Source organism: Vulpes lagopus, chromosome 8, assembly GCF_018345385.1.
Source record: "Vulpes lagopus strain Blue_001 chromosome 8, ASM1834538v1, whole genome shotgun sequence".
In the NCBI taxonomy this organism is placed as follows: Eukaryota; Metazoa; Chordata; class Mammalia; order Carnivora; family Canidae; genus Vulpes; species Vulpes lagopus.
In genome coordinates this window covers 6,574,773-6,588,714 of record NC_054831.1, presented here as the reverse complement: position 1 = coordinate 6,588,714, position 13,942 = coordinate 6,574,773, and the positions used below count along the sequence as shown (strand labels likewise).

The 13,942-nt window shown below is 46.0% G+C and overlaps 1 protein-coding gene across 5 annotated transcripts in view; it reads left to right on the top strand.

Annotated features, from left to right (window-relative positions):
* SAG (S-antigen visual arrestin) overlaps positions 1 to 13,942 on the top strand; it is a 42,892-nt gene that overhangs the window by 12,025 nt on the left and 16,925 nt on the right. For 3 of the 5 annotated variants that reach the window (XM_041766658.1, XM_041766660.1, XM_041766659.1), the window contains exons 1-5: positions 548 to 965; positions 6,096 to 6,156; positions 8,552 to 8,596; positions 10,296 to 10,489; positions 12,115 to 12,174. In XM_041766658.1, coding sequence (XP_041622592.1) covers positions 891 to 965; positions 6,096 to 6,156; positions 8,552 to 8,596; positions 10,296 to 10,489; positions 12,115 to 12,174 — 435 coding nt within the window. In that variant the 5' untranslated portion in view covers positions 548 to 890. Of the gene's footprint in view, positions 1 to 547; positions 966 to 6,095; positions 6,157 to 8,551; positions 8,597 to 10,295; positions 10,490 to 12,114; positions 12,175 to 13,942 lie in introns of those variants that run through there. The other 2 variants (XM_041766656.1, XM_041766657.1) reach the window with 1 other exon arrangement.

The window sequence follows — 13,942 nt, the reverse complement described above, 5'->3', positions numbered from 1 at the left end:
CCAAGCACAAGGCTTTTCAGAACCCGGGCCAGGATGACGGGTGTTTTACTGTGGTCTGTCCCAGTTTTGCCTTTTCTGTGTGGTTTCATGGACCTTGCTTGTTAGCAAGACTCAGGGTGTGCTGAGATCCAGACACCCAAGACAGCCCTCCCACTGTGTGTGATGCTGGGGAGTGGTAGGAGAGCGAGACAGGAAGGCACAGCTGAGTATGGGCCACTGGACAGAACTTCTAGAGATTTAACATATTTTGAAAATGATATTTGCAAAGCAGTTATGTTATGGTTTTCAGAAACCTTTTCTATTCCAATTACTGTAGGACATTGTCATGATAGAATTTTATTTATTTATTTACTTTTAAGATTTTATTTATTCATAAGAGACACACAAAGAGAGACAGAGACAGGGAGAGACATAGGTGGAAAAGCAGGCTCCCTGCAAGGAGCCCAATGTGGGACTTGATTCCAGACCCCAAGATCATGCCCTGAGCTGAAGGCAGACACTCAACCGCTGAGCCACCCCGGCGTCCCGTCATGATAGAATTTTAGACCTAACCTGGCTCAGTGTGATGAAGCCAAAGGCCAGTCAGGGAGTATAACCTTCCAGGTGAGGTTTACTAAGAAGTATTTGAGACTTATCGAGAAAACGAAAACACATGTTCTAAAAAAAAGCCCACCCCGGTGTCATACAAACTAGACCATGGCCTTATTTCATCAAACATCGATATTCAAGCAGATGCAAGGAAATATCTAATGGGCACACAGCATCTCACGAGTAGGTTTTATGCAAAGAACATTCTTGCCTGCACATTCAGCATCGTTTTTACCTTTCCCCAGCTTGCTAACAGCTGACACAGACCCCAGAGTTGAAAGAAGCTACCAGGGACACGTAACATGGCAGCCAGCGGGAAGACCAGCAAGTCTGCATCAAACCATGTGATCTTCAAGAAGATTTCCCGGGACAAGTCGGTAAGTGGTACAGAAGTGAGTGGCTTGACAGAGAAAAAAAAAATTTTTAAAGGAGCTTTTTCAAGAATAGACATGGGGTGCCTGGCTGAGCATGCAACTCTTGGTCTCATGAGTTCAAGCCTCATGTTGGGTGTAGAGATGATAGATAGATAGATAGATAGATAGATAGATAGATAGATAGATGATAGATAGATGAGAAAGAAAGAAAGAGAGAAAGAAAGAGAAAGAAAGAAAGAAAGAAAGAAAGAAGAGAAAAGGGAAGGGAAGAAAGAAAGGGAGAAAGAAAGAAAAGGGAAGGGAAGAAAGGAAGAAAGAAAAGGGAAGGGAAGAAAGAAGAAAGAAAGAAAGAAAGAAAGAAAGAAAGAAAGAAAGAAAGAAAGAAGAAAGAAAGAAAGAAAGAAAGAAAGAAAGAAAAGGGAAGAAAGAAAGAAAGAAGAAAAGGGAAGGGAAGAAAGAAGAAGAAAGAAAGAGAAAGAAAGAAAGAAAGAAAGAAAGAAAGAAAGGAAAAGAAAGAAAAAGAAAAGGGAAGGGAAGAAAGGAAGAAAGAAAAGGGAAGGGAAGAAAGAAAGAAAGAAAGAAAGAAAGAAAGAAAGAAAGAAAGAAAGAAAGAAAAGGGAAGGGAAGAAAGAAGAAAGAAAGAAAGAAAAAGAAAGAAAGAAAGAAAGAAAGAAAGAAAGAAAGAAAGAAAGAAAGAAAGAAAGAAATATAGACATGATCATCACCAAAATCCTGTGAGGTTGAGGGGAGAAGCTCTGTGTCTGTTTTCCCTAATTGAAATGAACGATAAATGAGAAAGGAATGAATTGCACAAAATCAATTTCTTTTCAGTCTCCTAAAGAACTCAGCCCTGAGACCCTTAATGTCCTCCTTATCTCTCAGTCCTCACCCCCTTACTTCCAATTTTACTTCTTTTCCTAGCTGGCCTTGAACTGTTTTGTCGATACTAACTCACCTGGCCCTTTGTCATCTCGCTGCCTGCCTGGGGAAAGCCCCATTGCTGGACCAAGGCAGCTGTCTTCCGTGTGCCTACCCCAGCCACCATGCCCTCAATCCTCATTTGGCCTCAGGGCCACTGGGTAAGGGAACACGTCCCAGCTTCTCTGCACTATGGCTGCATGCCCACCAGTATCTTGGCAACTCACGTACTCAGCAGAGATGATGCCACTGTTGGCTCCACTGGGGGCACATTAGACAGTCTAGATGTGCCCGTGAACTTCTGACAGGGGAGGCCTGATGTAAGGTCCACCCCATAGCATGGATGAGGTCTTCTCACTCCACTCAATGGCTTCTTAGGGGCCGACAGGCTAGCTCGATGCCATCCAATTCAAGCTACAAATTTTTTTTTTAAGATTTTATTTATTTATTCATGAGAGACACAGAGAGAGAGAAGCAGAGACATAGGCAGAGCCACCCAGATGTCCCCGCAAATGTTATTTTAAAGCGTGTGGCAGCCACATCAAAAAAGAGGAAACAGGTGGAATTTATTTGAACATATATTTTATTGAACCCAATATATCAAAAAAACTATCATTTCAATATACAAATGATGTAAAAATTATTGTTGATCTTTTATGTTTATCTTCTAAGTCTTTGAAGTCTGGTGTGTAGTCTACATTTATAGCACATGTCAGTTCAGAATGGCCATATTTCAAGTGTCCAGAAACCACCTGTAACGAGTTGGTACTGTACTGGACAGTGTGGACCTAGATCATTCTTCTAGTTGACTTCTGAGACTTTCCTGCAGCAGCGGTTGAGAATTTTGCTTTCAAACCTCTTCATACAGTTGGATTAGCCCACTCTGTACTCAAGCAGTTTAGACCTGGGGACTGTTTCTGACACTGAGTCAAGGTGCAGGACACAGAGAACTGTCATCATCACCCCAATCAGACACTTACCCAGCACATCCAGTTCTGAAAGCTGGTAATCAGGGACTTCTCAGAATTCTATTTTCTGTGCCTTGTAAAACTGAACTTTGGATTTTTCCTTTAGGGTTTCTCAAATTCTAAGCTGATAATTGGGCCCAAAGGAAACTCTCTGATGCTCACAGTGCAACACAAGAGAATCAGGATTACACTGGGCACTCTCTGCCCTTTCTGCTCCCAGCTGAGGAACTCTACTTTCCGGTGATAATTTGGGAATCCTTCAACCAACCATTCATTCCCCAAACTCTTTCCCAACTGTGTCCTCCCAGCATGCTTTGTCTTGACTTCTGGCAGAAGAAGAGAGAAACCTACTCCTGCTGGCCTATATCATTTTCCCACTTTTTTCTTCCTCATGCCTAGATAGACATCCTTTGAACCAAGAAATTTAGAATTTTCATATATGGGGAAAATCCATTAATTAATGTCTTGCATATTAGGATTATTCTAGTTGCAACCTCTGTATGGCTCCAGGCATTGTGTACCAGGAGCCCATTTCTCCATGATTCTCCCCACTCTACCCTCATCTGTGATCTTCATCCTTCAGCTGGTGGCAGGATGGCTGCCCTAGCTCCAGGTGTCTCACCCTCTCTTCCTTCCCAAAGAAGGAAGAGGCTCTTGCTTCCTAGTATCTCCTCTTCTTAAGAGTGGGAAAATATTTTCCCAGCAGCCCTCCAGCAGCCTTCCCTCATATCTCATTGGTCAAAATTGGGTCACATACCCACCCTAAACCAGTCCTGAGCCAAAGGAATTGGAAGATCATAATTGGATCAGGCCAATCAAATATCGTCCTTTGGGGATGGCCTCCTCTTAGCAGGGGACCCCATGGCGGATGGTGAACCCTGAACATATTGGCAACTTGTATCCAAGAAGGGTGCGCATGGCTCGTTGGTTGAGCAAGCAGCAGGTGGGCCACAGTCCCACATTGTTCAGCCTTCCTTCACCTTTCTTCTCTCTGCTTCTAATTGCAGCAGAAGACATGCCTTTGCTCCCATCTTGAGGTTCATGCTATTTATGCCTGGATCTCAGGGTCCACTTCCCCAGGGACTACCAGCCTCTACTATCAGCCTCCCTCCTGGGCTTATCAGCAGCCTCTCCCTCCCTACCAGTACTTTGAGCATAAAAAGACGTACGGACCTCATGCATCTTAGCGACAACAACCAACAAGCTCCCCTTGACCCTATTGCCTTTCCAGTTCCTCTTCCACTGCAGCTAAAGCTTGAAAAAGAAGAAAACAGACTCTCCACCTACCTTCGGTCTTCCTTACTCCCCACGTCAATTAGCTACCTAACTGGCTTTCCCCTTGTCTGTCCATTCTCCCCTTTGCTGCCAATGTCATCTCCTCTATAAAATGAGGTTGAAAAAAAAAAATGAGGTTGATTCCTATCTCACAGAGTAGTTGTGGGGATTTGGTGAAAGAAAGTAGTCAAGGCTGAGCTTGGTGCCCAGGATATGGTAAGCACTCTAAATGCTATTCATCTGCAGGTCTTTCATCCTGCTTAAAATGCTTCAACATCTTCCTAGAGTCTTTAAGGTTGGGTCCTCTAAACTCTTTTTGGCATTCACCTACATCCCCATTGGGTGGCCATTTGCCAGCAGATGAAGCCACTGGTTCCAGAAGTATTCTCTTCTCTTAGTTCTGGGCTTTGTATTCACTGATATATATATATATATATATATATATATATATATATATATATATACTTTTTTTTGGTCCAGAAAATATTCTCACACCATCCAACACCCACCTCCTTCCCAGCCACCTGACTATGCAGTCCTTCAGATGCTTCAACATCAAAACTACAAATAACCTTGAAGGCATAGGGATTTACTCCAGGATATCTGATACCAGGGGGTAGAAATAGGAGATGATTGAATGCCAACAGAATGATTCTGGGAGTTCATGGACATAAGAATATGAATTTAAGAAGCTTAGGGAAGAAGGGGACTAGGGAGGGTGTACTCACTCGTTGATGCACTTAGCAAATGTGGATTAAAGTCCTGTTGTGCACCAGGTACTGTGGTAGCAACTTGATGGCCGAAAGATGAAAGAATTCTTAGCATCAAGGCACTCACAGTCCTGTGGCTTAGAGCAGTGAGTGGTGGTGAATGAGACCCATGCTCTTCCACAAAGGGGGCTGGCGGAGACCTTCAGTGCCAGGGGCATAGAAACAGACTGGAGGAGGACCGAAACAGGTCATTGCCCCCCCCAATTCTCCTGCCCTTCTTCCTTAGAGCATGGATTCAGGTATACCTGTACAGAAGCTCATCTGGTAGGATTTCAGGAACTCCAGAACTCCTGCCTCTTTGCTCAGTTCAGAAATTCTTCTTCTTTTTTAAAAAAAATTTATTTATTTATTCATGAGAGACACAGACAGAGGCAGAGACACAGACAGAGGGAGAAGCAGGCTCCCCACAGGGAGCCTGATGCAAGACTCCATTCCTGGACCCTGGGATCACACCCTGAGCTGAAGGCAGATGCTCAACCACTGAGCCACCCAGGTGTCCCCAGAAATTCTTCTAATGAAGCAGGGAAACCTTTCATTCACAGCCAGAAATAAGAGGCTTAAATGTTGAGAGGATCCTTATTTGCATAAGTATAGCTTTCCACTGAAGTATTATCAGTGAATTCAGCAAGATTACAGGGTTAATGTCAGACCTGGGCTTGATGGGAAAGGTGGGAGAACAGGGCCATCCGAAGAGGTGAGAATTCCTTGGAGCAGATTTATGAGGCCGAGCAGAGAGGACAATTTGTAATACATGGTCTCTGCCTACAGCCAAACAGGGAGAGAGGAGGTGATGGGCAAGCTGCAGAGCCGAGTGGCAAGGCTTCTCAAGACTAATCAAGAAGGTGCTGGAGGGCTGGGTGGCCAGTTGGTTAAGCATCTGCCTTTGGCACAAGTCATGATCTCGGGGTCCAGAGATCGTGCCCACAACAGGTTCCCTACTCAGCTTCTCTTTCTCCCTCTGCCCCTCCCCCTGGCTTGTGTGCTCTCCTTTCTCTCTTTCAAATAAATAATTTTTTTTTTAAAGAAAAGCAACAAAAAAAAAAGACTAATCAAAATGTGTCAGTTGTCACCAGGTATGAGGATTTGTGTGTGTGTATGTGGTGTTTTTTTCAAACATGAATGTTTTTATCTAACACTGACTTCTAACGTGAATATTCTAGTGTTCTTTGGCCACTTAGCATCTACATCTGTTCTTCCTATAGGTGACCATCTACCTGGGGAAGAGAGACTATATAGACCATGTTGAACAAGTAGAGCCTGTGGGTAAGTTGAATTTGGAGTAAGATTTTCATTTTAATGCTGGTTTTCCTTAAGGTCATCAGACAGCTGCTACTTTGTTATTTTTTTCAAATCAGCTTTGCTGATAGTCTAATCAAAAATGCAAATTAAAACATCAGTGAGGCAGCCACTGGCTGATTGGAAACAATTTCAGAGCATGGGGGAGACAAAGGACTCGTTTCTAGAATATATAAAGAAATTCCGCAGTAATTAAGACAAAATCCAATTAGAAAACACACAAAAAATATCAAAAGCAGTTCATTAGGGGCACCTGGGTGGCTCAGTAGTTTAGTGTCTGCCTTTGGCTTAGGGCATGATCCTGGGGTCCTGGTATCAAGTCCCTCATCAGGCTCCCTATAGGGAGCCTGCTTCTCCTTCTGCCTGTGTCTCTGCCTCTCTCTGTGTGTCTCTCATGGATAAATAAATAAAATCTAAAAAATAAAAACAAAAATAAAAGCAATTCAAAGAAGATATATGGATGTCAAAGGAGGCCATGGAAAAATGGTATCATTAGCCATTAGGGAAATGCAGATTAAACCACAATGAATTGAAATATCATTATACACCTGCCAGAATGGCTAAGATTAAAAATGATGACAATACCAAAACGTGGTGAGGGTGTTGAAAAACTGGATCACTCATACATTGCTGGTGGGAATGTAAAATGGAACACCTACTCTGGAAAATAGTTTCTTTAAAATTTAAACATACTCTTAACCATATGACCCAGCAATTGCATTCCCAGCATTCATCCCAGAGAAATGAAGACTGAATCTACACAAAAATGGGTACGTGATTGTTTATGGCAGCTTTATTTGTGACAGTTCCACATTAGAGAGAAACCAAATGTCTCTCAATAGGTGGATCAGTTTATTTATTTATTTTTAAGATTTTTATTTATTTATTTATTTATTTATTCATGGGAGACACAGAGAGAGGGAGGGAGAGGCAGAGACAGAGGCAGAGGGAGAAGCAGGCTTCACGCAGGGAGCCCGATTGGGACTCGATTCCGGGTCTCCAGGATCACTCCCTGGACTGAAGGCGGCGCTAAACCGCTGAGCCATCCAGGCTGCCCCAGTGAATCAGTTTAAATACACTGTGTGGCACATCCATCCCATGAAATTCTACTCAGCAATAAAAAAGAACACGTCACTGATACACACAATGGCATGTGTCTCTCAAGGGCATGATGCTGAGTGGAAAGAGCCTATTTCAAAAGGCCATATACTGTATGATTTCACTTATACAACAATCTAAGGATGATAAAATTATAGAAATGGTAAACTGACCAGTAGCTGCTCAGGGAACTAAGGATGGAGCTGTGGGGAGGGGATGACTTGAGAGATGACTCTTCAGTGAGGAAACCGTCAAGCTTCACAGGAGATAAAGTGGCTTAGAACTGTACACACACTGTACCATATCCGCCTCCTGGTTTGGATACTGTACTACAGTTATCTAAGATGTAACCACTGTAAGAAACTGAATGAAAGACACACAGGGACTTCTCTGTACTATCTTTGCAACTTCCTGTGAATCTATAATTATTTTAACTAAGATAGCTATTTTAAAAAAGAGAGAGTGTAAAAAAAAAAAAAAACCTGGCATTTCTAGGCACTTGATGATGAGAATGTCCCTCAGCAGAACAGTCTCTGGAAGGTCATTTGGCAGTATGTCCTCAAATGTCATCAAAATCCAAATCCTTTTCTACATTTGAGGGACACAAAGATGTGTCTGTAAGGATGTTCATCACAATATTCATGATAATGGGGGAAATTGGAAGTAACTTAAATGTCCTGACTAAAGGGAGTTGATTAAATAATTCATGGGACATCCATTCAATGATGTCATGTATGGCCATTAAAATGATGAGTACATATTATGTGTGTGGGGGGGGAGTGTGTGTGTATAAAAATAGACACTTGGAATATATAGTTGTGTGAGAAAAGCCATTAACTGAATAATATGTATTGTGGGATCTCATTTTTTTTAGTAAAAACATCCATATAAATATATATGCATCTAGAAAAAAAATTCTGTGCCAGTGTCTTGACACTGGGTATCTCTGAGTGGTGGGTATTTGGGTGACTTTGTCTTCTCTTTGCTTAACTTCCCTTTCTAATTTTCTTATAATGAACATGGATTACTTGTGCAATTATAAACTACAGGGAGGGCTGCTGGGGTGGCTCAGTTGGTTAAGCATTTGACTCTGGATCTCAGCTCAGGTCCTGATCTCAGGGTCATGAGTTCAAGTCCCATTTCAGGCATGCTGGGCGTGGAGCCTCCTTAAAAACAAAACAAAAAAACTGCAGATAAATATATAAAGAAAGCCTGTGGTCTCTTTCATCTTCCCCACCTCATTGCTCTCTCCATTTTGGTTTAGATGGTATCGTGTTGGTGGATCCCGAGCTTGTGAAGGGAAAGAAAGGTAAGACAGGCTTCTTGTCTTCCCAGGACCTGGTCTGGTCTGGTCTGAGCGGTTTCTGGGAAACAGCTGGTGCTCTCTTGCACACCCACCCCTACCAGGCCCTGTCCCCCACACTCCCTTGTATAATCTTTGGGACATTGTCCTGTTCACATCAGAGCTCATTGTCCCCGTTTCTCAGGTGAAGGTAAAGACCCAAGGGAGCCACTTACTTGTCCAGGGTGGAGCGCAGGTCTGTGGGCTCTATCAGGTGTGCGCTTGCCCTGTGTCATGTAGTTCCACACCAGTGGCAGAACTCAGGAGGGCTCGTTGGTGTATTTATCCCAAAACGGGGCAATTAATTGTGCTGGAAGTCTCACTTTTTTTTTTTTTTAATCCTGACTGTGGTGGTTCTGAACCACAGCATCAGAGCATCCTTGAAGATCTCTGGCAGCTGTGATATCTGGCGAGTAGTTTGGTGCTAATAACAGTCGTGTAAACTACATTAGGGCAGACCCGAGCTATCCTTATGAAGATGTCACTGACTCAGTTCCATTCCAACTCCTTTCGGAGTGGTTGCTACTGGCAACGACAAGGAGTTTTTTTCACCCCTGGATGTGTCCTTGGGAGCACATCAGATGTGGGCCTCAGCACTGAGGGGGACATGGCAGAAATGGGGCTGAAAACCACCTCTTCTGTTGTCTCTGACCTTCTCCTGGGTGTCCCACTTCTCTGTGGCACTCGGAGGCACCTGGTTTGAGCCCTGAAAGCCTACGCCCTTGGCTGGAGGAGGGCACCTGCTCTGAGGGAAAGCACTGGCCAGCGAGGGAGGCATAAGGCCAGGTCATCTCTGGGCACCGTCCTCTTAACAAACATTGGGTGAGGGACAGGCAATTGGTCAGTGGCTCTTCTGAGCTTTGTGGTGAAGACACAGACAAGATCCACCACCAATGACTTCTAAGGACGTCTTAGATGACTTCTGAGATGCTTTCTGTTCAAGGATAATGCACTTTATGTGCTTTTATTTACCCCATAAAAGACTGCTGTAAATTGTCTGCCCTCAAAATATATAGTTTCATGCAATCCTTTTGGTCCACTAGAGGCACAGATTGTGTCTGTTTAATCAAATTGAGTTTTCAGAGTTTCAGAGAATGCCTGATAAGTTTCTGAGCAATGTGAAGGAAGAGTTTCTGGGGTTTGGTTTCATCTCCCCTCCTGGTCCGTGAGCCCCTATCCAGCTCCTCTGGCAGACCCCTGTCTGGTGCAGGTCCGTCTTGCTCCCCAGCACCGTGTCCCTCTGCTTATCACCTTCATTCTCTGTTAAAAGCCTCCTGAGGTCCCCGAGCAGGTGGGTGGAGAGAAGGGGTGGTAGGATGGAGGACACAGGAGAGTCTGTGGGCAAAATATGTGGTTCATGTGACTGTCTTGTCCCCTGTCCCCTGACTCACATACCCATTTAGAGTAATTAACACAAGCCCTGGGGAAGGTGCTGGATCTCCAGAAGGGCGTGGGCTGCCTCGGTGCTGTGGTTCTCTCTCTTTTTTTTTTTTTTTTGGTGCTATGGTTCTCAAACCCCATCCCCTTCGGACGCTGATGGGTGGATGGGGGGGAGAGGGGTGGCGGGGCAGGGGGGGCAGTGTCAGCGGTTACCCCATGTTCACTTGGCCAGATGGGGGTGCCATGCCAATGAGACAAACCTGCCCCCTTCTTGTCACCCCTCCAGTGTATGTCTCTCTGACCTGCGCCTTCCGCTACGGCCAGGAAGACATCGACGTGATTGGCTTGAGCTTTCGCAGGGACCTATACTTCTCTCAGGTCCAGGTGTTCCCACCTGTAGAGGCTGCAGGTGCCCCCACGAAGCTGCAGGGAAGCCTGATGAAGAAGCTGGGGGGCAACACGTACCCCTTCCTGCTCACGGTGGGTGACTCCCCCCATGTCCCTGCCCTGGTTCCTTCACCCTCAGCACCTTGCAGTGTGACCAGGAGCAAAGGAGAGGGGACAGAGCAATGACTTCACATTTGTGGGCCTTCAAATTGCATCCTTGGAGGAAATTCTACATTGCACGGGCTGTGATTGTCTTTTTTTAAGTCCTTGAAAATAGCCTCTCAGCCTTTGAAGGCAGCACTTCAACCTACGGTTTAAATATTTCCCTTCATCCGACCACCTAATTATACGGGCATGTTATTCCTTCACTCGCTCATCTATAAAAAGAAAGAAGTGCCCCTCGGTTGGCCCGGAGGAGCTCGGCCCATGAAAGAGCTCCCTGCAGGACAGGAGATCGTGCCGCAGTCAGAAGTCGTCTGTAGCCTCAACGGCAGGGCCGTGGGTCATAAATGGCTGCATCTCTCCGGAGGCCCTCTCCTGCTGGGGGGATCCTGGCCACCCACGGTGCCAGCGTCTGTGCCTCCCAAAGACTTGGGCACGAACTCAGGCTGGGGAATGCTGCTACCAATCCTTGTTACCAGTGTGGCTGTATGTCTTAGATGATATATTTCTCCAAAGTTACATGGTTCAGCCTTAAGAGAAGGAAATTTTGCCATCTACTCCGCAGCACGAATGAACCCTGAGAACACTAGACTGAGTCACAGGAGCAGACACAAAAGGACAGAGTGTATGATTCCACTTATGTGGGGACCTGGAGCCACCAGTCTCGTACACACAGAGTGTAGAGCAGTGGTCGGAGAGTCAGTGTTGACTGGGGACAGAGCTTCAGTGTGGGACGCGTGGTGGGGATCATTGCAGAACTATGTGAACATCCTTCAGGTCACTAAACTGAATGCTGAAAATGTCAGTTTTTGTGATGCATACTTTATAACATTTTTTTTTAGTGATTAAAAAAAATTGTAAACTTTTTTTTTAATCACACAGACAAAAAAACCGTTTTGTGATCCTGCATGTTCTCATGACCTGGCATTGGGAATTTGAAGTAATATAACCCTTTTAGAGCTAACATGCCAGGACGTATCAAAAACCTTAAGAATGTGGTTTTCATCTACAGTTCCCTTTCCAGAAGCATAGCCTGTGGACTTGTTTGGATAAAACTGCACTAAGGTGGATGAAGAAGGTCAATCGCAGCATTGTTGATCATGGCAAAAAAAGCAAAGTACCATTTAATGAAGGGTCAGCCAACACAGGGCACTGGCTAAATTAAATGTGGGGTTAACGAAGGCCAAAGAACAGTGATGGAGATCTCATGGTGTAGAAAAATGGTCCTGATGCATTCTGAGTAGGGTTGGGGCGGTAATGTGAGCCAAGCAGACGACAGGACATGTGCATCGTTGGGTCTCATTTCTGTAAAACACATACATCTACGTACATATTCACGTGTGAGGGAGCCCCTAGGACACTTGGAAGTCCATGTTCATAATGTTATTTTGGATGTTGGCAACATGGGTGAATGTGGTGGGTTTTTTTGTTGTTTCATTTTGTTTTGTTTTGATTGCTCGCTCGCTTCTCATCTTCCTTTTCCAAGTTTTACACGCTGAGTGCATATTGCATGTGGAATAGTGCCTCTGAAAGAAATGACTTGTTTCTTCCCACAGTTCCCTGATTACTTACCCTGCTCAGTGATGCTGCAGCCAGCTCCGCAAGACATGGGGAAGGTTAGTGCAAAAAGAAAGGCCAGGGACTAATTCATGCCTTCAAATGACTTTTCAAAATAGCCTTTTCTTGGGGGAAAATTTCAAACGTGCACAAAAGTAGAGAGACATTATAATGAACCCGTCACTTGTCTTCAGCAGCTGTTAGCCAGGACGGAGCCCATGGACAGAGTAGTAGGCCTACCCTTGGTGGGTCCCACAGAAATCAGGCAAAAACCAAATAACAAGTGTCTACGGGGCCCATCCAAGGATGGCAGGCACTCTGGAGAACACGAGGCTAGCAAGAGGCAAAGGGAGAGTCTGGTGGGGTGGTTGTTCAGGAGGTTTAAAGAAAGCCTCCCCAGGAGGGTAAAGGAGGAGCCACACTATCCCAAGGGAGAGCCCCCCCAGGCAGAGGGGACATGGCGCATGGTGTGCCGGGGCTGGAGGAGCAGAGGGAAATGGCAATAGTGGGTCAGAGGCATGGGGAGGTGCAGGCCGTGTAGACTTTCAGTGAGATGGGAACCTGCAGGGCTCTGAACGATAGGTGCTAACTAGGCTTCCCAAGGGCACCCTGACCACTGCACTGAGAAGGGTTGGGTGGGCCAAGCATGAGCTCCCAAGGCGGGGGAGAAGCAAAGGGGCTGAGTGTGCACAAGGAGGAGTGGCCATGGTGGGCAGGGGACTCTAAGCCATGAAGGAGGGTGGTGAGGAACAGGGGGAGAGGGTAAAGGTGCCAGGACCCAGGATTGATCACAGGCCCCCAAAAGGCGAGGGCAGAGAGTGGCGGGGCTGCCTCCGAAGTACCAAGGGGTGTAGGCCAGAGGCCACGGTCTGGGCAGTGACTTCCAGTGTGGGGGTCTTGCCCTGTTGGTGGTTTGTGAAGTCAGTGTGGTGGATCAGAAGTGGCATCGGAGAAACATGGCATAGAATGAGATAGAATAAGATGGGAAATCTCAGAATGTGTCGCCCATAGCAAGACTCAGTGTTGCTTCACGAGAGCTGTTGCACACACGTGTGTTTGCTTACGGGGCTGCATGATAAACCTGGCTCCTTCCTGTGGTTGGTGGCCTGGTCCAGGAAAATGCAGGTGAGCTGAGGGTGGCCGAGCCGGAGGACAAGGCCACTGAATCAGAGTGGGGGATGCTGGGCCAACCCGGGTGCTCTCTTTCCTCTGTCATAAGAGAGGAGTAGCTGCAGGAAAGGGGGCCTGAACTGGGCCCTCAGGGGCCTAGGAGGGGACTGGCCAGAAGCCCGGAGGCCTCAGGCCCTTACAAGCTGAGTAGACCCTGAGCTGGGGCAGAGCTGGGGCGGAGAGGACACGAAGGAGTTTGTCAAATACAAAATAGAGGGAGACAGAGAAGCATGAAGCCCTCAGGCAGAAGGAACAGTGTTATTTTTGATCCCAGGACCCTGAGATCATGACCTGAGCTGAAGGGAGACACTTAAGCAACTGAGCCACCCAGGTACCCCCCACTTCCAGCTTCTTTGAAAAAGTTGGAATTGCTGCCAGTGCAGGGGACCCCATTCCAGCCTGGCGACCCCAGGGCCTGGCACTGGCAGCCAGTGTGTTCGGTCGTGGACCCCCTGCTAGCCCTGTGAGCACCTGCGTCTATCCCCTGCTGTAGGCAGTGCAACATCAGAGATACATACAGGTGGGGTCATATCTAGAGGGACAACTAAATGGAGGCAGAGCTAGACACCATACATGATCTCCCTGGGAGCTTGGGGCCACAGTGCACTCCTCGTCCGGATGTCCTTCTTTCCTCACTCAGCAAACCTAGCCTTAATG